Source organism: Dama dama, chromosome 20 (assembly GCF_033118175.1).
Source record: "Dama dama isolate Ldn47 chromosome 20, ASM3311817v1, whole genome shotgun sequence".
Classification (NCBI taxonomy): Eukaryota; Metazoa; Chordata; class Mammalia; order Artiodactyla; family Cervidae; genus Dama; species Dama dama.
Genome location: NC_083700.1, coordinates 30117767 through 30142289, shown reverse-complemented (window position 1 = coordinate 30142289; position 24523 = coordinate 30117767). Strand labels below are relative to the sequence as shown.

The 24523-nt window shown below is 49.9% G+C and overlaps 1 protein-coding gene across 2 annotated transcripts in view; it reads right to left on the bottom strand.

Annotated features, from left to right (window-relative positions):
• Positions 1–1012: 1012 nt before the first annotated feature.
• The window catches only part of SYT6 (synaptotagmin 6), a 64974-nt gene continuing 41463 nt past the window's right edge, over positions 1013–24523 (bottom strand). Inside the window, exons 4-7 of one of the 2 annotated variants that reach the window (XM_061119943.1) lie at positions 14009–14129; positions 9021–9192; positions 7688–7838; positions 1013–1838 (exon numbers count right to left, since the gene is read on the bottom strand). In XM_061119943.1, the coding sequence (XP_060975926.1) occupies positions 1767–1838; positions 7688–7838; positions 9021–9192; positions 14009–14129 (516 nt within the window). In that variant the 3' untranslated portion in view covers positions 1013–1766. The remainder of the gene's footprint in view (positions 1839–7687; positions 7839–9020; positions 9193–14008; positions 14130–24523) is intronic. The other variant, XM_061119944.1, reaches the window with a different exon arrangement.

Sequence of the window (24523 nt, the reverse complement as noted above, 5' to 3'; positions counted from 1 at the left end):
ACCAACTGGATGCACATGAGTTTGGGTGAACTCTGGGAGTTGGTGATGGACAGGGAGGCCTGGCGAGCTGCGATTCATGGGGTTACAAAGAGTCAGACACGACTGAGCAACTGAACTGAACTGAAAGCTCAGTACGGGGTGAATTCTGGGTTTATTTACATTTTTTAAAGCTGAAAACCTCTTTTGCCACAATATCTTGTTACCTCCTGCCCAATTTGGTCATCTTGAGGATTAGAAGACACTACTCAATGTTATATCAACACAGAAATCCAGTAACTTGACTTAAAACAAGGGTAGCTTTATTGAGTTGCTGCTCCTAAAGCATGTGTCACATATAAAGAGTAAGACACAAGGTGTGGGAACAGTTTTACATTCTTGACCTTCCATTATTGAAAGACGCACTTCTTCAGCAGACCTGCCTCTTGCAAGTTACACACACAGCTCTAGAAACTGGCATTTCTCAGCTACACACAGAAGTGAAGACCCACCCACACATTTACCAGACTGATGGAGCAAATCAACCTAGCACTAGGGGGTTGGTGGGAAGGCCACTAATTAACTCAACAGAAATGTACGATTACAATACAGAATAGTTCAAACATACTTTTTTCCTAAACTGAATCTGACCTACAGTAGAGATTTAAAGAAAAAAAAAAATCCTCCACTACCACTGAAACAAACACTGAAATACTTAATAATTTATAGAACTAAAGTTAAGATGAACATTGTCCCAGAGTCAAGGCGGCTGAAATAGACTTAAGCTGACGTGGTTTCAGTCAAGAAGGTACTCTTCATAGAAAGATACACTCCGCCTATTACTTAGATTTCAAAACTCCCCATTCAGAAAAGAACATTTTATGTAGGTTTTTCTTTGATCTGTTTAGGCATTTTAAACAGCTGCTTGATACTTCATGGAATTAGAAAGCTATGTATAACGCAGAAATCATTCCAGAACATATGTGCTTCCTTTTTTTTTTTTTTTTACAACGAAGGTTATTTTTGAGAACAAAGATTCTGTTTTCAAACAAATGTGGTCATTAACTGTGGCGCGCCAGAAAACATATGGCATGTTTTGTTTCAGCAGAACTGTTCCTAACGAAAGCGACTCAGTTCCCATGAGGGATCAGGTCATGTGCAATTCAGGAGGAAAGTTCCAAGGATGGGGAGCCAGGAGCTCTGCACGACCAGCCAGTTGCAGGCTCACAGGTAGCTCTGAGTGCTCGCAATTTCAACATGGGACCAGGAGTCAGAACCTTGGTTTATGTCACAACAGCAAAGAGCTTCTAAGAGTCATAAGTCACCTCTATAAAGGCTCTTGGCCAGATCTGCAACTTCCCACGGGCCACTGAACAAAGCAGCCATTGCTCATCCTTCTCCTCCAGGGTTATGGAGCTCGGTGAAGACACAAAATTTCAGAAAGTCAGACCACCTTCCCACCAAAGACGACTATTTTACATTGTATTTAATAGAACCAACATCTGGGCTCTCCCCTCTTTGTTTTTCTCTGCTTTTCTTCTTGACAGCAGATCCATAAAAAGTGAAAGAACCATGAAAACATCACCGTGGGAGACAGAAAAGACTAAGACAGCTCTGACCATACGACAAGTGTCTCGGCCTTGACTGACACAGGGGCAGCTAAGACTCCGGAGTGAGAGGCGCGCTGCCCCCGCGGCCGCTGCGGCAGAACACTGCATTTGGACGGTTGAACAAGTGCAAAAAGAACGCTGCTGAGTCTCGTTTGTGTGGCCTGGCCGCCGCCGTGCAGCTCATGGTGTTGGAGGTGGTTTCGGAGACGGGCACGAACCCTCGCTGTCGAAGCTGGCGGCTCGGCCTTGCCACTGCGAAGAGGGGGAGAAAAACACTTAGCCAATGCCAAGGGAATGTACATCTCAACTTGCCAAACTCATCTGGCCCATGCACTGAATCCACTTTTCTCCGGCTTTTTGTAAGCTTTTGTGAATTTTGCTGTTAGCCATGCAAAAACAAGGAAAACAGCTTTAGGGAAGGGGGATGAATTGGGAGATTGGGATGGACATATCCACACTGTTGATATTCTGTATAAAACAGACAACTAATGAGAACCTATTGTATAGCTCAGGGAACCCTACTCAGTGGTCTGTGGTGACCTAAACGGGAGGGAAATCAAAAAAGAGGAGATTGTGTATACGTATAGCTGATTCACTTTTCTGTACAGCAAAAACTAATAAAACAATGTAAAGCTACCACACCTCAATAAAAATTAAAAAAGAAAGAAAACAGCTTTTGAGGTTCTAGTTTGGAAGACCTGATTTTTAAAAAAAGACTTGCTGTAGAGATAATGAAAGCTTTCTTTAGCGTGTGGAGTGTATGTGTGTGTGTGTGCTAATGAGGTGCTATGACTGGACCATTTCTGAATGCTTCAGCCATTTTTCACACTGAAAATCAGATTTTGTTAGCAGCAGAAGAGGCCGTCTGCAGAGTGTGCCCTTACTGCCAAGGACCCGCAATCATGAATTATTAGCAATTTGTCTGGGAGCTGTTAGTACAGCTAAAACTCTGATCTCGCTTCAGCGCCGGCCTCTCCTCTTCAGTCTCTGTGCTTCCTGGGGGCTTTACATTCGACTTGTGAAGAGGCAGGAGGCAGGAGGAGATGGCAGCCCCCGCCCCTCTCGGGTACCCCCACCTTTTCCCCTCTTTCTCGCCTGTCTCACAGGCTGCCGCCCCTCAGGCCAGTTCTCACCCCTCTGAGAAGATGGTGGTATAATGAGGCGTAATGGAGGGAAGAGAGGACTGAGAGTGGATGACCCACACTTGGTCACTGAACCCTTCTTTACACTTCAAAGCCAGGCAGAGCTGGAGCAATGCTTTCTAGGCGAGGATCTGACCCTGTGAATATTCTAGACCTGCTGTATAACCTCAAAGTGAGTCAATGTCCACTGCATACTCCATCCTTTCTGGGAGCAGAGGAAACATAGGACAAGGCTCCAGGGAGAGAAGTTAGGCAGGTGGGTGAGATGGCGTTTCTGTCTTTCTTTTCTTTCCAGCTGTACTATGTGGCATGCAAGATCTTAGTTCCCCGACTGGGGATCGAACCTGTGGCCCCTGCAGTGGGAGATCAGAGTCTTAAGCACTGGACCACCAGGGAAGTCCTGAGATGGCCTTTCTGAACCTGAAGCTCAGCCCCTTCTGCTTCTCTCGGGCTTTCTGGGTCTCCATGTGGAGTGACGGGACTGAGGAGAACTGGATTATGCCTTTGCGCAGTGTGTAGGGGTGGAATGGGGAAGGACAAGGTCCCGCCTCTAACCCTTACCTCACAACACAGCCTTTCTAGACAGAGTTGAGCCACTTAAGAATGAGACCATCCCAGTCAGCATCTCCCGTGGAAGCCCACAACACGGAGTTGAGACCCAGGCCTATTGATCACCTTCATGTTCCCAGATTGAAGGAAACCCTCTCTTTCAGTCCCCAGGCTCAGTTCTTCAATGGTGCCTTTGCACCCCTGGACAGGCCAACCTGCAGATCTTTACAACTAGCCAAGAACGGCTGGTCTGGAGGTACTGACGACCACCGTCACACGACCTGAGCCTGACCTATCTCAGCATGTGGGACCCGGAGACCAGCTGGGAGATCGCCCTGGCTCTTCTGTTCTTGCAGACAAGAAAACAAAGATGCAGAGGAAGCCCACACAGCCAGTTAGGAGCAGAACTAGGATCTGAAATCAGGTCTACTAACTCCACACTCAGTGTTCCCTCCACTCCATCCTGCAGCCACCTTCCCACCGGAACACACCAGGAGAAGGAGACACATGATGGAATAAGAAACCTAAGCTCTTTGGGTCCACACCAGGTACTTACTCCTAACTCCAGGTGGCAGTCTCTCTGCTCGCAGCATCCACGTGAATGAAATCACAACCGAGGGTTTCCCTGGTGAAATATTTTAGATAAATAAATGCCTGTTTCTTGAGCCCACTGTGACTTCTGACTCAAGAGTTCTTAACTAGAAGGTGCCAAAAGACAGTTACCAATGCTTTCATTAAATAGCCCTTCATTTTAGAAGTTCTACTTTTTTCTGTTACCACCTTTAACGTCACTTTTAACGTCAGTGAAAGGTACACTGCAATTACTGGCTTCTCCCCTGGGTAAGCATGCCACTTAAACCACCTGATGGATAGGCCAGTCCATAGGAGAAAAAACAAAATGGCCACATAGAGTATTTCTTTTTCCCTTTACATAATAGCTCAAAGAGAAGTCACACAGAGCATAATTGTTTATCCAGAACAAATGAAGAAGGCACACTGGCTCCCCTGCCAGCCTCTGATTTTTCCTATGAAGATAAACAGGGAGAAGATGGGGTTCACGAACAATGGGAAGGTGAATGATTCCTGGCAGGCTTATTGTGGCTGCTCTGAAATAGCAGAGAACTGGTCCCCAGCACACCAAGGAAGGTGATTAGTCCAGGGTGGCTGTGGTCCAGTGAGATCTTTTATTGTCTGAAATGGGTCAGGTTCCAACAGATAGGTCCCATCCCTGGCAGGCGGTTTGGATTTGTCCCTTCATAGTAAAACGCTTTGGAGAAGATGGCTGGCCAACCTGGGCTCTGTATGTGGTGACAGCGATGACACGCAGCATTGAGCAGGAGTGCTGAGAGGCGAGCGGCCACAGTCACTGCAGGGGGAAGGTTGTTCGCTGTGGCTTAATCAATTTTTATTCATGAAAAAAATCCCAGCAGGGAAAAATACCTTTTCAGTTAATTCGTTCCCTCAACCTGATTTTAAAACAAGTAAGTATGGTGCCCTCTGTTCTCGTTAATAAAAAAGTAATGATCACAGAGCTTGAAACCCCTCTAAAAATGGTGCAATATAAATACAGTGTTTTCTAGATATGATGCCATTCATCTTCCTGGGAGTGGGAGAATAAGGTTTTGGTTTTTTTAAATGTATTATACAAACAGGAGAAACAAGTTCCAGGAGCCAGGTTCTTGCTCAATGTCCAGAACAGGACCAAAAAGGGGACAGGATGTAAACTCTAAGGATGACTGAGATGATAAATATTCAAGTACAATGCATCACATGAATACAAAAAAGGCTTACTTTATATTATCCTGGTGGGTTTTTAGATGCATCTTTATAAAGGGACTTCAACTGTGGGTGCCAAAAGCATAGGCACACATTTTTATAAATTTGTACTAAAGAAATCCTAAGTTGCCAAGATGAATGCCATTCTCAGCTTCTTCATACAGAGACATGATCAGCTGAACAAAAAACGGAAGGCTGGGGAGTTGGGGAGGGGCAGTCTCGGGAACCTGGTGCACGAGTTCAATAAAAAAGTAAACCCAAAGGATATGAATCAATTTATTCTCTTTTCGTTTTCCATATACTGTTGCTTTCCCTTTGCTGTCTCATCAAATATTCATCTTCAAGGGCTTGGTTCTACTTTATCTTTCTTTTGTAGTCTGGAACAGGGAGTCAGAGTTCTCAAAGAAACAGGACGTGGAATCAATTATTTGTCTTAATTAGATTGTATTCATTATGGAAAATGATTCTGGGGCAGAGTCCCAGCCCCACTGTACTACCCTGCACCCGACTTCCAACTCCAGCCACCGCTGACCGGTTACTCCAGTTCGTGTGGACAGACTAACCCAGTAACAGCAATGGGTTATTTGAATCTTCAAGGTTATTGCATCTTCAAGATGTGGGTTCACTCTTCGCCCAGTCATTTTAGGTTGGAGTTTCTTAGAAAAGCTGAGATGGGAAAAGCTCACCCCTTCATTTTACCAACCAGGTAACTGAAGACCAGGTAACTGAAGACCAGGTGGGGCAGTGAGGTGCCTGAGACCTCTCAGCTCCCGTTCCTTGCCCCCACCTCTCTGCCTTCCTGAGCATTTTAGTGTACCTATTCTATCATTAAATATCTCCTAAGGATTTTAAAGGGGGAGGACAGTTGCCACGCCCCCTCCCTAGATTGAATAAGCACTGCAGTCAGTGAGGTGCTGGCTTCCCACTGGAGGCTCATGTGTAGGTGGAGGCTGATTGTGGGTACCTTACCCACACTTTGCAGAGAGGGCCTTCTGGCAAAGCAGGAGGGACCAAGAGCTGGGCTCCCTCAATAAAGCTCCAGAGCTGTGGTAAAATCCAGGCAACCAGGAGACGTAAATGTGAAGTTTCATGCTGCCGGAGCACCGAAGAATTGATGCTTTTGAACTGTGGTGCTGGAGAAGACTCTTGAGAGTCTCTTGGACAACAATGAGATCAAACCCGTCCATCCTAAGGGAAATCAACCCTGAATATTCATCAGAAGGACTGATGCTGAAATGCCAATACTTTGGCCACCTGATGCAAAGAGTCAATTCATTGGGAAAGACCCTGATGCTGGGAAAGACTGAAGGCAGGAGGAGAAGGGGTGACAGAGAATGAGATAGTTGGATGGCATCACCAACTCAACGGGCATGAACTTAGGCAAACTCCGAGAGATGGTGAGGGACAGGTAAGGGACAGGTAGGCCTGCAGTCCATGGGGCCAAAAAGAGTTGGACATGACTTGGCGAATGAACAACAAATGCTGCTGGAAACAGGCTTGACCACCCTGAGCAGGAAAGGGAGCTGGTAACTCCTCTGGGTTTTCTGCCTGTACCTTTTCTGTGTTACAGAACATGGGGGAGGAGTTATTCTGTTTTTAAGGAGACTCTGTTTTTAAGCTGAGGGGCCATGTGGTTTATTTTTTATTAGTAGATTTTCCAATTTTTATACAACTCCTGAGACTTCTTGGCTTGAAACCTATTGCTAATAAAATGAGTGAATGATCACCTAGCTTTCTAGGCTATGGACTGGAGTCTGAAAGACTCAAAATGAGGTTTAAAACCTTCCTCAAAGTTTTAAACTCCTGCCTGTAGGCTTCGACCACCCCAACCCATGTCCCAACTCATTTAAGAAAAAACAGGCCAAGGGACCATCGAGGCGATAAATGGCAGGATCTTAAACTGGTGGAGTTTGGTGGAGGTGGGGCAGATTGTAGGTGTCACTGGAAGGAACATTTTCTTTGCAGTTGAGAAAGAAATAACTAGCTCAGGATTATGCAGCAAGTGGAAAAGGGCCAGGCCTGGAGCCCGTTTCGGGACTTCCAGGCAGTGCTGTGCCCATTACATCTCTGTTAGGACCTGGCTGGAAAGTGGGTCCTTGAAGCCACACTCTCTTCTCCAGCAGTGGGGAGAACCCACATTCATGAGAGCGGAATCCTCTCTCTGGCCAGCTCCATCCACACAGTGAAAACCGCTGCAGGACGGCCTAGATAGAGCCTCAGGGAACTTACTGCTTGGACAGGGGTGGGATTTCCTGCCAGGTTCTGATCTCACCCTCTTGGGGCTCTCTTCGAAACGGCTGACTTGGCTCAGGGGCTCTGTGAAAGCATTCCTGGCCTGGCATGGTGAGCAGCTGGCCAGGCTTCCTCCAAGTTTTTATTTTCCATTTAGAACTCAGGGTCGCTTTCAATATACTCCACATCAAAGCCTTCTTGTCAAGCAGATTCCCACCATCTTCCTCCATTTCCTTCCTGCCTGTTACACCCTGGGTGAAAAGCGTGTGCCCCCTTGCACCCAGCCGCCTCCACCCCCACCAAGGACCCAGAAAGGTGAGGTCTCGCAGCAGCCGACTGCCATTCTCTAGCCCGCGCTGCCATGCAGCAAACATGCCAAGGGCCAAGTGCAACCTCACCCACCTCTTTGAAGGATTTCTTTACCTCCACCAAGGAGTGCCAGTGTGCGATGGGCTTCCGTGGGTACGCCAGCATCTCGTTCCAGTGGTCCCTTCCCAGACCTTCGGCGTTGATCCCCACACGACAGACTCCAATGATCTCGTTGTGACCCACTCTAAGGGAGAAACAGAGGGCCTGGCATCGGTGATCAGACATGCTCTCAGAAAGGGAGGTCCCGCAGTCTGGGCCTCAACCCTGCTGGTCTAATTCAGAGCACTGAGCTCTTTAAACAGATGCTTGGCAGGGCCTCAGGGTGCCAGCTGCAGTGAGACATTCCCCGGCCTCTTTGGATGGACTTTGGACACAGACAGATGAGCAAAAACTTCTAACCTTGTTTGGAAGCTCAGGAATGGAGGGCAGATGGCTTGACTTTGGGGAGTGGGAGTTTAAGTCTCTTCCTTTATTTGACTCAGCGAGTGCTTGAGGCATCAGCACTATTTGGAAATAAATCAACCTGCTCTGAGTACCGCTTCTCCACACCCAGCAGCTAGGACTTGATTTATTCACTCAGCAAGAGCATCAGTCATCACTCACATTTGTTCACCAAGCACCTACTATGCCTGAGAGCTTGTGCTAAAGATCCTGGATTGAGGCTTTACTGCGTGTTTTTTTTTTTTTCCCTCCTTCAAGCAAAAGTGACAACTGGAGAGAAGGAGGTACAGTGGCTGGAGTAGTTGGAGAATCTGTTTGGGCCAGCCTTGACAGGAGAGCAGGATTTGAAAAGTGGAAGAGAAAAAACTCATACAAGGTGAGTGAAGTCAAGTTGGATGGATACCCTGGGTCCAGATCTGGAAGGTCTTGAGAGTTCAGGAGAAAAGCTTAGACAACAGGAGCCACTGATGGTTCCTGAGAAGGGCAGGCCCAGGAACAAAGTGATCTTTTAGGAAGGTGTGGCTGGGTTGAGGCAGGGAGTGATGATGGCAGGGGTCAGTTTGGGGGCTGCACAGACATCCCCAAGTGGGAGTGGCAGCAGCAGTGGGAATGGAGAGGAGAAGGACGGGGTTCTCAAGGACAGATGCCAGAAGGAGGAACTTGGGAACAGTCAGGAGTGAATTCAGGGAAACTGATGGGTGGGGAAGCCCCTGATGGCAATGAGCCCTCTGGGAAGGGAAGCTTGAGCTTCTTTGGAAATCCACACTCTTTCTCAAACTCTTGTACCTCCCTGGGTGGAGCCAGATTTGAGGCCACTGACTGCCTGAGCCACATGAACCACAAGGTCCAAGGTCAAAGAGCCCTGGTGCTGCATTGGGGTGGGAGTGAGGGGCAGGGAGTCATGGCCCCCGAGGACCTTACCTACCGATCATAATCCATAACGGAGATGAGCAGGCTGACTTGGTCCATGTTCTCCGGGGGAATGTCGAAGATGATGGCCTCGTTGTAGACAGGGTTGAGGGTGTTCTTCTTTATGGTGGTTTTCTTTTTCTTCAGTCTCCGCCCGTCACAGAGCAGGGACACTTTGACATATGGATCTGTGCCCGTGGGGGCAGCGGGAAGGGAAGGGAGCGTGTTAAGCAGATGTCCTCAAGCACCATGTGTGGCAGAGGGATGGGAGCCCCAGACCTACTGTTGTTCTCAGATGGTATCAGTGGGATGTTAAAATAATTAAACCACCTTGTATTTATGTCACACACCTGTCTTTGTGGATGCTCTGTGCTTCATAAACACAGAGTCTTTAGTGACCTCAGGCTTTCTAGGAGAGTGTTTAATGGACTTTTGCTAATGGGGAAGCTGGCCCCAAATCAGACAGGAAACCTGCCCATGGGTATACAGTTCACGACCCTAAATCTCAGCTCCATGGTGGCTGGCTGGCTCCAAAGCATGCTGAAGCTGAACAAAGGCACTCTCCTCCTTTTACCTACTTGGAGGCTTTTCTCTAAGGGGTTCTTGTCAGCATTAGTAACCAGAGGATAAAGTGGGTAAAAATAGAATTGATGACACCCAAGGAGTAGCCACAAAACAGAATAAATGAACAGCGACAGTCACGATGCTTGTGGGGTCCTCGCAAGCTGACAACAGGATTATGGGTCTTATTGCTCCTTTGAGCTCATTTCTCCCCGGCATCAGGGAGGAGAGGAGTGAGCCTGCTCTTGGCCTCCCTGGAAGCGGTTTCCTGCCCACTCTTGGCAGAGGAGGAGGAGGGGGCCGTGGCTGGGGGGCTGAGTGCCTCAGCCTTCTGGGACTCGGGGTGGCCAGCTGCCATTTCCTTTCTCATTGTGATCTTGAAATCTCTCCAGCCCTCAAACAGATGTCTTTTTACTGACCTCCCATGCACCTCCCATCCTTGTCTCTTCTTTAGTTTTCTGAATGGGTATTTCACAGTCAGCTTCCTACCCTGAAATTTTCTGCTCATCCAAGTGAAGCGACACCTATTGTATCTCACCGTGCAGGTGTCTCGGTCACCATCATAATTGTTATTTATGCTGCACAGCTCAAGACACAGGAGGGCAACTCACAGGTAATAACAGCTTTTGAGACACTGATGTGCTGAGACGCCTTCTTGCCCAGAAGCCAGGGCTCATGCGACTCTGTCAGGAGATGCAGGCCCAGCAGCCTGCTCCCTGGCTTCTCACTCACAAGCATGTGACTCTAACTCCTGGGCACCCACGACGACCTTACGCTCCCTGGGGAATCGTTCAGGTGGTGGAAGAGGTGCACAGCTTTGGGGAAGCTACAGAGAACCTCGACACCTGATCAGAAACTCAAGCCTTAAAGGCAGTTCCACGGTCGCCCAGGTGCGCCGCTGACTAACCACTAATGACGACAGCAGCTGTGCCTTAGCCATGGGGGTGCTTGGGTTTATGGGGGACCTGGGGAGACCACCCTGCTGGGTCTCATAACCCATTGGCAAGGTTTCCCTCAGGAGGATGCTCAGTAAAAAGGGAGGAGGAGTTCCTAGAACGGCCGTGAGACAGCTTTCTCATGTCCTCAGGCTCTGTTCTCTATGGACATGCCCTGGACAGTGTTCAGGTCCAAGCAGACAAGTGGGAAAGTTACTTCCAAGACAGGTTGTTGACATGACAACCTCTACACTCCTCAAGTGTGAACATTGCCTTGGAGAGTGTCTTCAGGCTTGAGACTGCCAAGGGCCACTCACCCCTCCCGTGCCTATGTCCATACACTCCCACAGCAGAGCAAATGCCCACGTGGCCAGATTTAGAAATGTGTGACAGAGCCCTCTGCCCCTGTTGCTGCCAAGTCACTTCAGTTGTGTCCTATTCTTGCGACCCCTGTGGACTGTAGTCTGCCAGGCTCCTCTGTCCATGGGATTCTCCAGGCAAGAATACTGGAGTGGGTTGCCATTTCTTTCTCCAGGGGAATCTTCCCGACCCAGAGATCGAATCCTGTCCCCTGGCTGCTGCTGCTGTTAAGTTGCTTCAGTCGTTTCCGACTCTGTGTGACCCCACAGACGGCAGCCCACCAGGCTCTGCCGTCCCTGGGATTCTCCAGGCAACACTGGAGTGGGTTGCCATTGCCTTCTCTGCTATCCCCTGGGCCACTAGGCAAATGCCTGATGACTAACTGGGAGATTCTCAGCTTCCTTCCCCATCTCTATTCACTCCTATGAGGCATATCTAATTTATAAAATTCCGTGGGTATTTCCTTTGAAGGAACACATAATCTCACTATCGTCCAAGAGGCTAAACAGAGATAGGACTGTTCCCTGGGTGGTTTGCGCTGGGGCAGAAGCTTGAGCTTCTAGTGGAATGCTGGCTCCAAACGACCTTGAGGTCCTTTCCTCTCCAGTAACCTAGGATGCAGCTGAGGGAGGGGAACAAAGCCCAGCATTTGTTTCAGCCTCCTTGTCATGAGGGCCATCATAATCCAGCAATTGGTATATGCCAGGCATTGTGCTGAGAGATTTATGTATATCATGTTATTTAAAATGTCAATCCTATAAAATATTTATGATTATCCCCCTTTTATAGATAAAGAATTTGAGATTTGAGAGATCAAGAAACTTGCCTAAGATTTCTATTTAGGTCTGACTCCAAAGTTTACATTTGTAACCACTAGACTCAAAGTAGTGCAGACTAGATGTGGCAGAGATAGGTGGGTGTACTCACTCACCATCCTTTTTGGGGATACTGATACTTATGATTATCTTTATTGTTTTTTATGGTCATGGTTCCAGTGGATAGACTTACGGAATTGACTCATGACTAGTTTAGATCAAGGAGAACAGAAAGATCCTCGGTTTTAGAGGTCAATGTCATATAAATCAAGAACAGGCAATTAATGAGCTTCATGCACCCCTGAGTTTAGGCCAACAGTAAAGCAAATCTGGGTTGAAGGCAAACTCACACTTATCCTCCAAAACAGGAGATCGAGTTTGAGAGACCCCTGGCATGAGTGTCCCAGGTGCATCACCCTTTGACAAAGTTACCCATTCATTCATCATTCAATACATACTTATTTAACACTTATTATGTTCCATGAACTGTCCCAGACACTTGCTTACATCAGTGAACAAGATGGAAATTCCTAGCAAAAAGAGAACCCTTGAATCTTCAGAATCAAGCTGAGATGTAATATCAGATTCCAAATGAAAACAAACAAAATACCCAATTCCAAACCCAGGTAGAAAAGAGAGGCAATCGTGAGAGAGAGGTTGGAACTTAGCATGAGAAAAATCTCTCACCCCCAACCCTCTGGTGTGCAACAACCCACACGATTATCTTGGTGGCTTCGCCGTAAGCACTCTCTCTCTAGCACATCAATTTAATTACACCAGAGAAGATAGTGCGGGGACTTGGGCAGCAAAATCCTATTTCCTTCAGCAGTTTTTGAGAGGCCTCAGTGAATTTCTGTCCCTGCACATACTTATTTTGTTATTAAAATGAAATCTACATTGGTTGCATTTTTGGAGGAAGCCAGCTTGCTGATGCCTAAGAGCCTTGTACATGTTGGAAGAGGTTCTTTAAGCTCCCCACCACGTTCTGATGTGTGGTGATAGCTTCTGTGGAAGGGAAAGCATCAGAGCAGGCGCTTTCAGGGGCAGTTTTCAGCCTGGAAGGCGTGGGTGATGCACAGAGACGTGGGGAGCGGCAGTAGTGGGGAGGTCTGGGAGCAGAGGCATTCAAAGCTGCCACAAATACACCTGACTTTGGCGTTTCTTGGCCACCCTTCCCTGAAATTTCATTTTCCAAAGCCTAGTATCTTGTCTTCTTCCAACTGCACCAGGTTGGGTCTGGGCCCAGATGCGTTCATCTGGATCATCACCTCTTTGCAGCAAGTGTGATTATACTAAGGAAATAAGGAATGAAAGGGAAAATCTTCCATATATACTCCCAGCCAAGTTCAGAGGCACCTCTGGAGGGGATTTATGTTTGTAATCAGAATCTGGAGCAGAGCCTCTTAGGAGGGAGTTTTAGGGAAACAAACCAAGCATTCGCTACTTTGAGTGCAGCCCTGCCTGCTTCTTGGAATGCTCCACCCTCTTCCACTTCTTGGGCTAATTTGAGTCAACTCGGGGCAGAAGGTTCCTGAGACTCTGCTGTTATATTACAACCCAAAACCCTGCGCAATGACAACAACTTGCAGAATCATGGGAAAGGATCAAACCTCTGACCTTGTGTCCAGCCCACAGGCTCTGAGGCTGCCTCCAAACAAGCGTTTCCTCAGTTGCTAGAACAGCACTTGTCTCTCCTGTGGCACCTAGCGGCTCTCCTGGTGCTGAGACAGAGGCCCAGAGCCCTGCAGGAAAACCTCAAATACAAATGCACTTTGCTTTTCAGTGACTCTGTTCCTCTGACTCACTATAGGGCTGCTGCAGGGCTTTGTGGATCAACAAACACTTAAGACACTCAAGCTTGACATAACCCTTGGAAGTCCTGAGGCCTCACACCAACTAGAAAGATTTTTCCTTCTTATTTTTTCCTCCTATTTATTTGCTTCTTATCCTCTCCATCCTCCAAGAGAAAGAATGATTGTAATAGCTAATATCTACTGACTGCTCAGTCGCAGAGTTGGACACGACCGAGTGGCTGAACAGCAACTGACTGCTTGTTAGGTGTCTGGCTCATTTCTAAGCATTTACATGAATTAACTTGTTTATCCTTAAAGCAACCTGTAAGGTTTTCTGTCCTGTTCAGATCAGGAAGCCAAAACATTACACAGCAAGGAAATGGTAGGACTGGTATTCAAAGCCTGGCCATTTGCCTGAAGGGCTGTGCTCCAATCGAAGAATACTGGCAATTCCTCCCCCTTCTCTCTGAACATCTCTCCACATCCTAAAGTCGGGACTGTGGGGAGGCCACGTGGCAAGCACCTGGGTAGGAGAGGTACCTGAGTAGCCTGTGATGTCCATTGCCTTGAGGTTCCGGCACTTGATCACGGTGAGGGTGAGCCTGCCTGCTGTGGGCAGGTAGCAGAGGGAGAACATGATCTCGCCCAAATCCACACTTTCCTGCAAAGAAGCAGACAGGAGGGCAGGTGAGGGCCACACAGCTCCTGTGCAGCCGCAGGGCTGCTCTGGAGCCCAGGAGAAGCTCTCTGAGGCAGAGTGCTGTAAGGCCGGATGGTCTGGCCTCTGTCCTGGGAGTAACTGGGTATAAAAGGCAGTGATAACGACATTGGCTCTTCAGCAGACACTGTCCTCTTCCTTTCCTTCTCAGCTCTGCTCAGACACTGGTCCTTGTCCTCTCCCTCCTGCTTTGGCCTCACCTGCCCTACCTCTGCCTTTTGGCTGCAGCCCCTCCAGGCCACCAAGCCCTTGGGGGCCCAACCCTATTTTCCAGTTTTCCTTTCTCGGTCACGTGAGCCCTTGACTCCCCACCCTGCTGGCCTGTGGCCATGAGAGTATCCTGTACAAGACCCACTCTGGCCAGCAGGGGTCCCCTCTCCCAGCATATCTGATTCTAGCTCTCAGCTCAGTCATTCGTCACGAGGCCCTCTGCCTTGGAAGCTTCTTTGTGTGCTAAGTCGCTTCAGTTGTGTCTGGCTCTTTGTGACCCCATGGACTATAGCCCTCCAGGCTCCTCTGTCCATGGAATTCTCTAGGCAAGAATACTGGGGTGGGTTGCCATGCCCTCCTGCAGGGGATCTTCCCGACCCAGGGATTGAACCCTCCTCTCTTGAGTCTCCTGCATTGGCAGGCAGGTTCTTTATTGCTAGGGCCACCTGGGAAGCCCTGGCAGCTTCCTTGCCTCTCCTGAAACACCCCTAGCACTCCAACTTCCAGGCTTGTGCGTGGAAGCACAAAGAATCAGCACCTGCTCAGGACAAGGTACTGACCAAGAAGACGCACACTTGCCATTCCATGTTTGTGCCAGGTCTCGGATCCACCCTGCCCTTATGCGTGGTCACGCTTCAGCTATGAACCCAGCCTGGAGCATACACCCTGCTGCCTCTTCTGACCCCAGAAGCATCATGACCAGGGATCCCAGGAAGTTTCTGAGCAACAGGGAATAGGAGAACTTCAAAGATGGTAAGCATGTCCAACTGTTGAGTTAAACAGCACTCTGCTGGACTGCCTCCTCTTCCTGTTCCCCCAGCTGACAGAGGAGGGTGCTATCACTGCAAAATCTCTCTCTCAGGCTCTGAGGCTGGCGTGGGGCTCTAGGACGTAGAGATGTTTCCTCCCTTAAAGCCCCCAGATCCAGGGCGGAAGAGGAAGAGGTCAGGATTTGGGCTGGCTCTGATTTCAGGCTGGCTGGGGAGGCCTCCTGGAGGAGGTGACTTCAGAGAAATAGAGGAGTCAAGGATCACACCAAGGTTTTTGTCTCTTCTCCTCACAAAGAACCACCCTCTTCTGGGGACTCTGAGAGACTCCTGACACTTGGCCCCTCCTGCAGAATAATTCCCCCACCCCTTCCAGAATACATGGTCCCAAGGCTCTCCTCTAGGTGGCACTACACCCACCCTTTCCCTAGCCCAAGATTTGTCCTTTTTCAACCCACTCCCAAATCAAATCCCAGGAATAGCAGGTGAATCCACAGCTCCCTGGAAAAGAAGAGGGTGGGGGTATTGTGGGTGGGGGTGAGGGGTGGAAGGGGGGTGTCTGGCTGGGGCAGAGCTGGACACACTGTAGAGAGAGCTCCCCCCTCCCCCCCCCCCCCCACACCCCCTAGTACATGGAGCCGAGACCAAAATGAACTGTGCCCTGTGAAGCTCTTCTGTGACGGGCATCTCCACCTTTGAGGCTTACAGTCACTGTGCAAGGCAGGGAGTATTGTCATTATTCCCTCCATTTCACAGACAAGAACTCAGAGGTTAAACTCAGGTGTAATGTCCTGGCCAGGCCTGTGCAGCTGGTGGGAGGCACAGCTGGACCCCAACCCTCAGGATAGCAGCCTACCTAAGGAACATCTCAAGGTGACCCTGGCTCCTCTAGATCTTAGGCTACAACTTCACCTGTTCTTGCCATTTGGATTTACTGAGACCCTGCTAGATGCTCCATGTTTTGTGGAGAGTGTGCTGTCCCCCTCAACATGCATGAAGCCTAGAGGGGTGTAACCAGTTAAAGGAAGGCGCCAAGAGGATTTCCTTGGTGGTCCAGTGGCTGAGACTCTGTGCTCCCAATGCAGGGGACCTGGGTTTGATCCCTGGTTGGGAAACTAGATCCCACATGCTGCCCCTAAGGATCCCAAATGGCAGAACTAAGACCTGGTGCAGAGGAAGGGAGGGAGGGAGGGAGGGAGAGGGAAAAGGAGGAGGGAGGGAGGGAGAGAGAAACAGAGGGAGGGAGAGAGAAAAGGAGAAGGGAGAGGAGGGAAGGAGGGAGAGAGAAAAGGAGAAGGGAGAGGAGGGAAGGAGGGAGAGAGAAAAGGAGAAGGGAGAGAAGGGAGAGAGGGAGGAAAGAAGGAGCCAGGATCTCCATCTCACTCAGGTGCATCTCCTGTCTCCCTCCGGAGTCCCCTAGTCCAGGGAGAGAGAAACAGGAAGTGGCCCATGGCAAGTGGCACAGGGGAGCGTGACTGTCCCCTCAGGCAGCAGGGGTCAGGTCAGCAGTGCACCTGGCTGAATGTTCCATCTCTAGAGGAGGCACCGAGCTACAAGAAGGCCCCCGACTCCCTTGATTTCCTTATAACCCTCCAAGGTCCAATCCTGCCCAGTGTTCAAGAAACCTGTTCAGCCTCAATAACAGCAAGAAGAACCAAGGTCACTGCATGCGTACCATGTGCCAAGTCCTTTGCTAAATTACCTCTGTGAGTCTCACCACAGCCCTGCGGGATGGGTGACCTTAGTACCCCCACTGCATGCAGGAGGAAATGACTGGTGAAGTTAAGCGACTTGCCGAGGTCAAATGAGTGCTCTGGGGCCAGACTTTTATAGGCCAGGGCTGAATGCTCTCGGTAGCCCTCTGTGTGGCTTCCAGAATCAAGACCCATCCTCCTAGCTTGCATGCCGGACACTTAACGATTAGTCCTGTCCTACCACTCACCTGATTATTTTTCTGTATCCCTCCTTGCCAACCTTCTGCTCCAACCGGCTGGTGTATCTTTGGTCCGCTTGGCCAACATGCCTCCTCCTCTTGTCTTTGTTTGGATGACAATCCCATGCATCTTGGAGGGCCCAGGGCCACGCCCCCCACAGGGACCCTCGCTCAGGGTCCAGTCCTTACTGAGTATGTGTCCCTGCTGCACTTTCTGCCCCTGAAGTGCTCACAGGGGTGAACAAGTCCCTGCTTTGCTACAGCCAAGCCCTCCTATAGCGTCCAGGGACTAGAGGCCCCTTTGAGACAGGGCCTTTGCTTTACACCTACTGTGCTTCAGAGATGCTTGATAGCCCAAGAGGAGCTACACAGACGGTTACACTTTAGGCAGAAGAACCCTCGAAAGGAATGGTACTCCATATCAATGTTATCATCAAGTTAGGGCCCTGGTAAGCAATCTGGAAGTTCCCAGGCTTCCTGTGAGCATGTGCTCAGTCACGTCTGACTCTTTCCTGTGAGAGGAGTGAGCACGAGGCTGCTGTCCCGTTTTCCCACTCGGCCACCTGACAGATGCAGAGTGAAGCCTTCAAAGGCAGTCTTTCCGCAGGAGTCTAAGCTGGTTTGTTTGTGAGCTTGGGAGACTTGCCTGGGGCTATGGGAGAGCCCTCAGGGTGAGTGGAATCCCCTGAGGCTCTCTAGGCCGCCCTCAGAGATGGCTCCCTGCAGGGACAGCGCAGAGTCAGCGAGCCCCTCCTTCCTCAGTAGAGCCACCAGCTGGGGGCACACGAGGTGCTGAGTCTGAAGCCAGATATGGAACTCTCCAGCCCCCTCCTGGTTCCTGCACCCAACAATGAGCTCCACTCTCCATCCCTGGGCCCCAGCAGGCAAAGGCAGTGGGTCAAGAGTCCCCTATGACTTGGGGGCAGAGAGGAAACTGGTGCCAAGTGGCCTGAAGTCCCATCTTGGACCTTCTGCAGTGGGTGATTGGGCCTGATGGCAAAATGGCTACTCTTGGCTCAGTGGGTCAAGAATTCCCCTGTACATGTAGACAGCGGTGGGTGATCAATCGCTTCAGTCATGTCCAACTCTTGTGACTCCATGGACTGTAGCCTGCCAGGCTCCTCTATCCTTGGGGATTCTCCAGGCAAGAACACTGGAGTAGGTTGCCATGCCCTTCTCCAGGGGATCTCCTCTACCCAGGGATCAAACCTGCATCTGTTATGTCTCCTGCATTGGCAGGGGGGTTCTTTACCACTAGCACCACCTGGGAAGCCCTTGTAGACAGCAGAGGACCGGGTTACTTGATAAAGGAAAATAGTTTACTTTTGAGTTCATAGATGGGGCTAAGCAGACAGAAAGTCAGCATCTCTGGAAAGCCAGGCCCAGGTTGGCCCCATGGGCAGCCTTGCTGCATCCTCTCAGCACCACCCATTTTCTCAGGAGGTTTCAACCCCAGATCCGGCACACTTGCCAGCCTTTTATCCTCACTGAGGATGTTTGCAGCTTTGGCTTTAATAAAACCAGGGGTGACCAGGGGCTGCAGAACAGCCAGCTCATTATTGCTTTCAACTTCACCTTCTGTCAAGAGAGGCCACCATAGGGCCCCTGACTGGCAATGAGCTCCCTGGTGCAGAAGAGGTCACTGCTGTCCAGAAAGCAGCAGACTCCAACTTAGCCCTCTGGACTGCTGACCTAAGGGGCTGATAGGGTGGGTCTGAGCCCAGCAGCAGCTGGTGAAAGTCTTGGCTATTGCTTGGAGGGGCGCAGGCCTGCAGCCAGGATGTTGGCACTTGGAGAATCCTCTCCTTAATTGCATGAAGCCTGTCCACCTACATCATTGCCCATTCTAGTAGCAATCTCCCCTAGCTGCCATGCCCAGACGTCTGGGCAGTAAGATTTGTAAAGGCCCATCCACTGTACCGCATTGCCCTTGCTGGTTCCCAGGAGTCCATCTGCAACAGCTCATTAAAGCACTTTTCTCTTCTTGATGCACTCACACAGCCCTAGGTGTAGAAAAAATTTTTTTCTATCTGTGGACTGACCAGGAAAGAGCAGGACTTTATTTAGTCCCTCCACCACTAAGTACTCAGGCTTGTCATTTCACATCTCTGGGCTTCGGTCTAGAAAATGAGAGCATTACCCCAGATGCTGTAGCTTTAAGGTCCCTGCCAGCCATAAAAACCAAGCATTCAAACTGGAAAAATCCATCATCAGCCATTACCAATTAAGATGGTCCAAGGATGCCTAAGGGCTTCCCTGGTGGCTTAGAGGGTAAAGAATCTGCCTGCAATATAGGAGACCAGGGTTCGATCCCTGGGTAGGGAAGACACCTGGAGAAAGGAGTGGCAATCCACTCCAGTATTCTTTTCTGGGGAATTCCATGGACAGAGGAGCCTGGAGGGCTACAGTCCATGGTGTTGCAAAGAGTTAGACATGACTGAGCGATTAACACTTTCACTTTCACACTTTCAAGGATGCTTAACTGGTATCTGTCTGTTTACCCACCTCAAGGTATCCAGGAACTTTGTTTTGAAATTCATATGCTATCATTCCTTCAGTTCCCACTGTCCCCCACCTGTTTTGTTCCTCTCCAGGGCTGGCCTTCATCCTCTTAAATAGGCAATGAGTGGCGTCAATGCCTCTGCATCCGTCTGGGGAATCCAGGCTGAGCGAAGCAAGAACGATGCTTCCCCATCTCTTAGAGAACACTTCTAGTCTCTTAATCATTAAGTGGCTTGTCTGAATCACTCAGCATCAGCAGAGAAGTATCCGCTACACTTTCAGAAAAGTCACAGGAGAGTAAAAGGATCTTTGAAGCACTGGGCAGGAAGTGCTGTTAAGTTACCCTGGGGCTGGGGGGCTGGAAGGGAGATGGGGTGGAAGCCAATTTGGCTTCAATGGGTAAAGAAAGAGCCAGTGAGCAATCCCTCTGTGTAGGCCTGGGGCTTGGAATTGGGGGTAGAGATGAGTCAGATGTGGAAGCTGGACGCCGGGACTGATATCCACCCCCATGGCCCCCTAGACCTCTTCAGAGCCCACGCCACGACCATAGCTTCTATTTGATTGTGGGGATTTTATGATGAATGCAGGTTCTCATTAGATAGGGGGCTCTGTGGGAGCAGGGATACGGATTGGTTTTACTCATCATCAATCCCCCATGTCTAGCCCAGGGCCCGATTCACAGTAAGAGCTCAGGAAATACTGGCTGATGAAGGAATGATTGAGCCTGTGGACTTGAGGTCAGGCAACTCTGGGTCCAGGGTCCAGCTCCATTTATGAGGAGTGTGACTTACTTTAATCCTTTTCTAGCCTTGGTTTTCTAATCTCTGAAATGGGGCTAAAAACAGTACCTACCTCCTAAGGTTGTTAAATAAAGATTAAATGAGGTAATTTGTGCCAAGTACTTGGCATAGTGCCTAGCACACAGTAAACATTAGCTGCTATTATAATTTGTTATGACTACCACAACTACTATTACCGAGAGCTCACAGTCTTGGTATAAGGCAGGAGAGAGAAAGGCACATGGGTAAGCAGCAGGGTCTGGCTTGATTAGTGCTGGAAGAGGGCTGTGGACAAGACGTGGGACCTAGAGGAGAAGAAACTCTGCCAGGAATTTCAGGGTAGGCTTCCCAGAGAGGGTGACACTCGGCAGGATCTAGCAAGGTGAGTGAAAAGAGCTTACGGGAGAAGAAACAAGCAAGCAGTTCCCAGGCAGGCGTCACTGGGTGCATAAAGACAGCAGAGGCATGGAGGTCCAGCGAGGCTAGAGGGCAGTGTGGACCACAGGGCAGGCTGAGGGCAGCCCAGACCAGGCTGGCGTGTCTGCATCGGGGCCCACATCTCACAGTTTGCCCTTGACTCAGCAGGTGACCGAGACCTCTCTCCACCTGCTCTTCCATCCCTATTTCCCTCTCAGCCCACAGCATCACCTTCCACCTAGATGCCCACACCAGAGACCATCTGCACCTGTGTCATTCATTCTCGACTGCCTGCCAAATGTTTCCAAATACAGGGAGACAACAGTAATGAGACAGAGTCCCAGCCCTCCAGGAGCTTGTGTTCTAGGGGAGGGAGACAAAACTAAAGTAAGCAAGAGAGTATTGTAGGGTGCTGAGTGAACCTGGGCAGGGACAGAGGGTAAAGAGCGGGGGGCAGGGTGGAAGCTGTTTAGACAGAGTGATTGGGAGGCCAGTCAGACCTGAGATAGGGGGGAGGTGGACTGCCACGAGGGGACAGCAAGTGATGCCAAGGGAGTGGCACGCAGAGAGGGGAGGGGTGGTTGGTGTGCTGGGGAGCAGTGAGGAAGGGAGGCAGGGCCAGGTCTCAGAGGCCCTGAGGGGTGTTTGGGTTTTCTCCCCTGGGGAAAGCAGGACTTCAGCAGAATTGCAGAAAAAAATGGGTGGCTGGGGAAGAGTGGATCCCCGGGTCGGGAAGATCCCCTGGAGGAAGAACTGGCAACCCACTCTAGTCCTCTTGCCTGGGAAATCTCATGGACAGTCGAGCCTGGCGGTCTACAGTCCATAGGGTCACGAAGAGTCGGACATGACTGAAGCGATTTAGCACACACGCACGGGGAAGAGAAGTCGATAGGATCCCAGCTTCCTAGCCCTCCTGTGGTCTCCATACCCAGTCAGTTTCCCAGCTAGGCTGTTCTGCCCCCGTAAGAGTCTGCAGACTCTGAGGCCTGCTCCTCCCCTCCCCTCCGCACCTCCTTAGCTCTGACCCATACCAGGAACCTCCCAGTTTTCTGACTCCCTCCTCCAGCCCCCGGTGGCTCAGATGGTAAAGACTCCGCCTGCAATGAGGGAGACCTGGGTTCCATCCCTGGGTTGGGAAGATCCCCTGGAGGAGGAAATAGCAACCCACTCCAGTATTCTTGCCTGGAGAGAATCCCCATGGACAGAGGAGCCTGGCGGTCTACAGTCTATAGGGTTGCAAAATGTCAGACACAACTGAGCGACTAAGCATAAGCACAGCCCCCAGCCCCTCGGATCTATCCTCCTTGCTGTAATCAGAGGGTTCTCCTGCCCCAAATCGTTCAGTGATCCCCCATTCCAAACTAGTTTTGTAGCTGGAAAACTCTTCTTCAAATCAGATATAGACAATGGATGAAAAGTGGTTTAGAAATGAGGCAACCCTGAATATTCGTTGGAAGGACCGATGCTGCAGCTGAAGCCCCAATACTTTGACCACCTGATATGAAGAGCTGACTCATTGGAAAAGACCCTGATGCTGGGAAAGATTGAGGGCAGGAGAAGGGGATGACAGAGAATGAGATCAGTTCAGTTCAGTTGCTCTTTGTGACCCCATGAACTGCAGCACGCCAGGCTTCCCTGTCTATCACCAACTCCCAGAGCTTACTCAAACTCATGTCCATTGAGTTGGTGATGCCACCCAACCATCTCATCCTCTGTCGTCCCCTTCTCCTCCCCTCTTCAATCTTTCCCAGCATCAGGGTCTTTTCCAGTGAGTCAATTCTTTGCATCAGGTGGCCAAAGTATTGGAGCTTCAGCTTTTGCATCAGTCCTTCCAATCAACATTCAGGACTGATTTGCTTTAGGATTGACTGGTTGGATCTCCTTGCAGTCCAAGGGACTCTCAAGAGTCTTCCCAACACCACAGTTCAAAAGCATCAATTTTTCAGCACTCAGCTTTCTTTATAGCAACTCTATCCATACATGACTACTGGAAAAACCATAGCTTTGACTAGACAGACCTTTGTGGCAAAGTAATGTCTCTGCTTTTTAATATGCTGTCTAGGTTGGTCATAGCTTTTCTTCCAAGGAGCAAGCGCCTTTTAATTTCATGACTGCAGTTACCATCTGCAGTGATTTTGAAGCCAAAAAAATAAAGTCTGTCACTGTTTCCATTGTTACCCCATCTATTTGCCATGAAGTGATGGGACCAGATGCCATGATCTTAGTTTTCTGAATGTTGAGTTTTAAGTCAACTTTTTCCACTCTTCTCTTTCACTTTCATCAAGAGGCTCTTTAGTTCCTCTTCGCTTTCTGCCATAATGGTGAGGTTATTTATATTTCTCCCGGCAACCCTGATTCCAGCTTGTGCTTCATCCAGCCCAGCATTTCACATGAGGTACTCTGCAAATAAGTTTAAGCAGGGTGATGATATACAGCCTTGACAAACTCCTTTTCCTATTTGGAACCAGTCTGTTGTTCCATGTCCAGTTCTAACTGTTGCTTCTTGACCTGCATACAGACTTCTCAGGAGGCAGGTCAGCTGGTCTGGTGTTCCCATCTCTTTAAGAATTTTCCACAGTTTGTTTTGATCTACAGTTTGTTGTGATCTCTCTGTGTAGAGGATGAGATGGTTGGATGAAATCACTGACTCGATGGACACGAGTTTGAGCAAACTCTGGCAGATAGTGGAGGACAGGGAAGCCTGGCATGCTGCAGTTTGTGGGGTCGCAGAGTGGAACAAGACTTAACGTCTGAACAACACCACCCAGAGTTAACTGTCACCAAGAGTTGGACACGATTACACCACCACCACCACCCAGAATTCCTACCTTCAACCCCTCAGCCTGCCTCCTTGGAGCGTCTAGGAGTCAGGGTGAAAATCACTCACCCACAGCATCCAGTGCATTCAGGCTTCTTCATGATGTGGCTCTTGCCTTTCTTGCCAATCATTCCAGCCCAGGTGCCCTATTATGGGCCATTTTGTCCTAAGTGCTCATACACGCCGAGTCATAAATTTCACAGAAGCCTTATGAGATAGATGGTATGATTATCTGCATTTTCTTCATGGGGATCCTGACGTACCTCGAGACTGTTCCACCACTCCAGCACACAGCTACTCCGTGGCAGAGCTGGGATGTGACCCCAGGCTGCCAGGTTCGAGAGCCCACAGTTTCGGCTACTACAATATCCTGTCTCTCTACAGCTCCCCCTCCCAAAGCCCAGGTTCTTCTGTACCTTCATGCCTTGGCCCTGCTCTTTCCACTGCCTGAAATAACCTCTCCTCCCTCCTGACTGTCCTGGACAACACTCGTCTTTCCAGCCCAGCTGTCCCATTCTCTCCTCTTGGGTCCCTTCTCCTCACTCCTCTGGTCAGGCTTGGGGTGTCTCCCATGGCCCCTGGGTCTCATGGCCTGGGGACAGGGGTTACAAAGGCCTTGAAGCAAGGCAAGGCACATCTGAGATGCCATCAGCAGGATCCGGTGACCCACTAGATGAGGGGGCTGCAGTGGAGGAGGGCAGAAACCAACATTCCATCCACCCCATACATCCCCCAAGGCTGGATGAACTCTCTGCTGGGGGAGAGGAGCCAAGAGGGTGGGTGCTTCTCCTGAGGTGCCACGAGGGGGGCTCCTGCTGTGAGCACCAGGCTGGCTGACGTGGGCTGCTCCCTGCTCCTCTGGGGGCCTGGGCTTGCAGGGCTGGGGAGAACGCCACTTGCTGGGGGCGGCC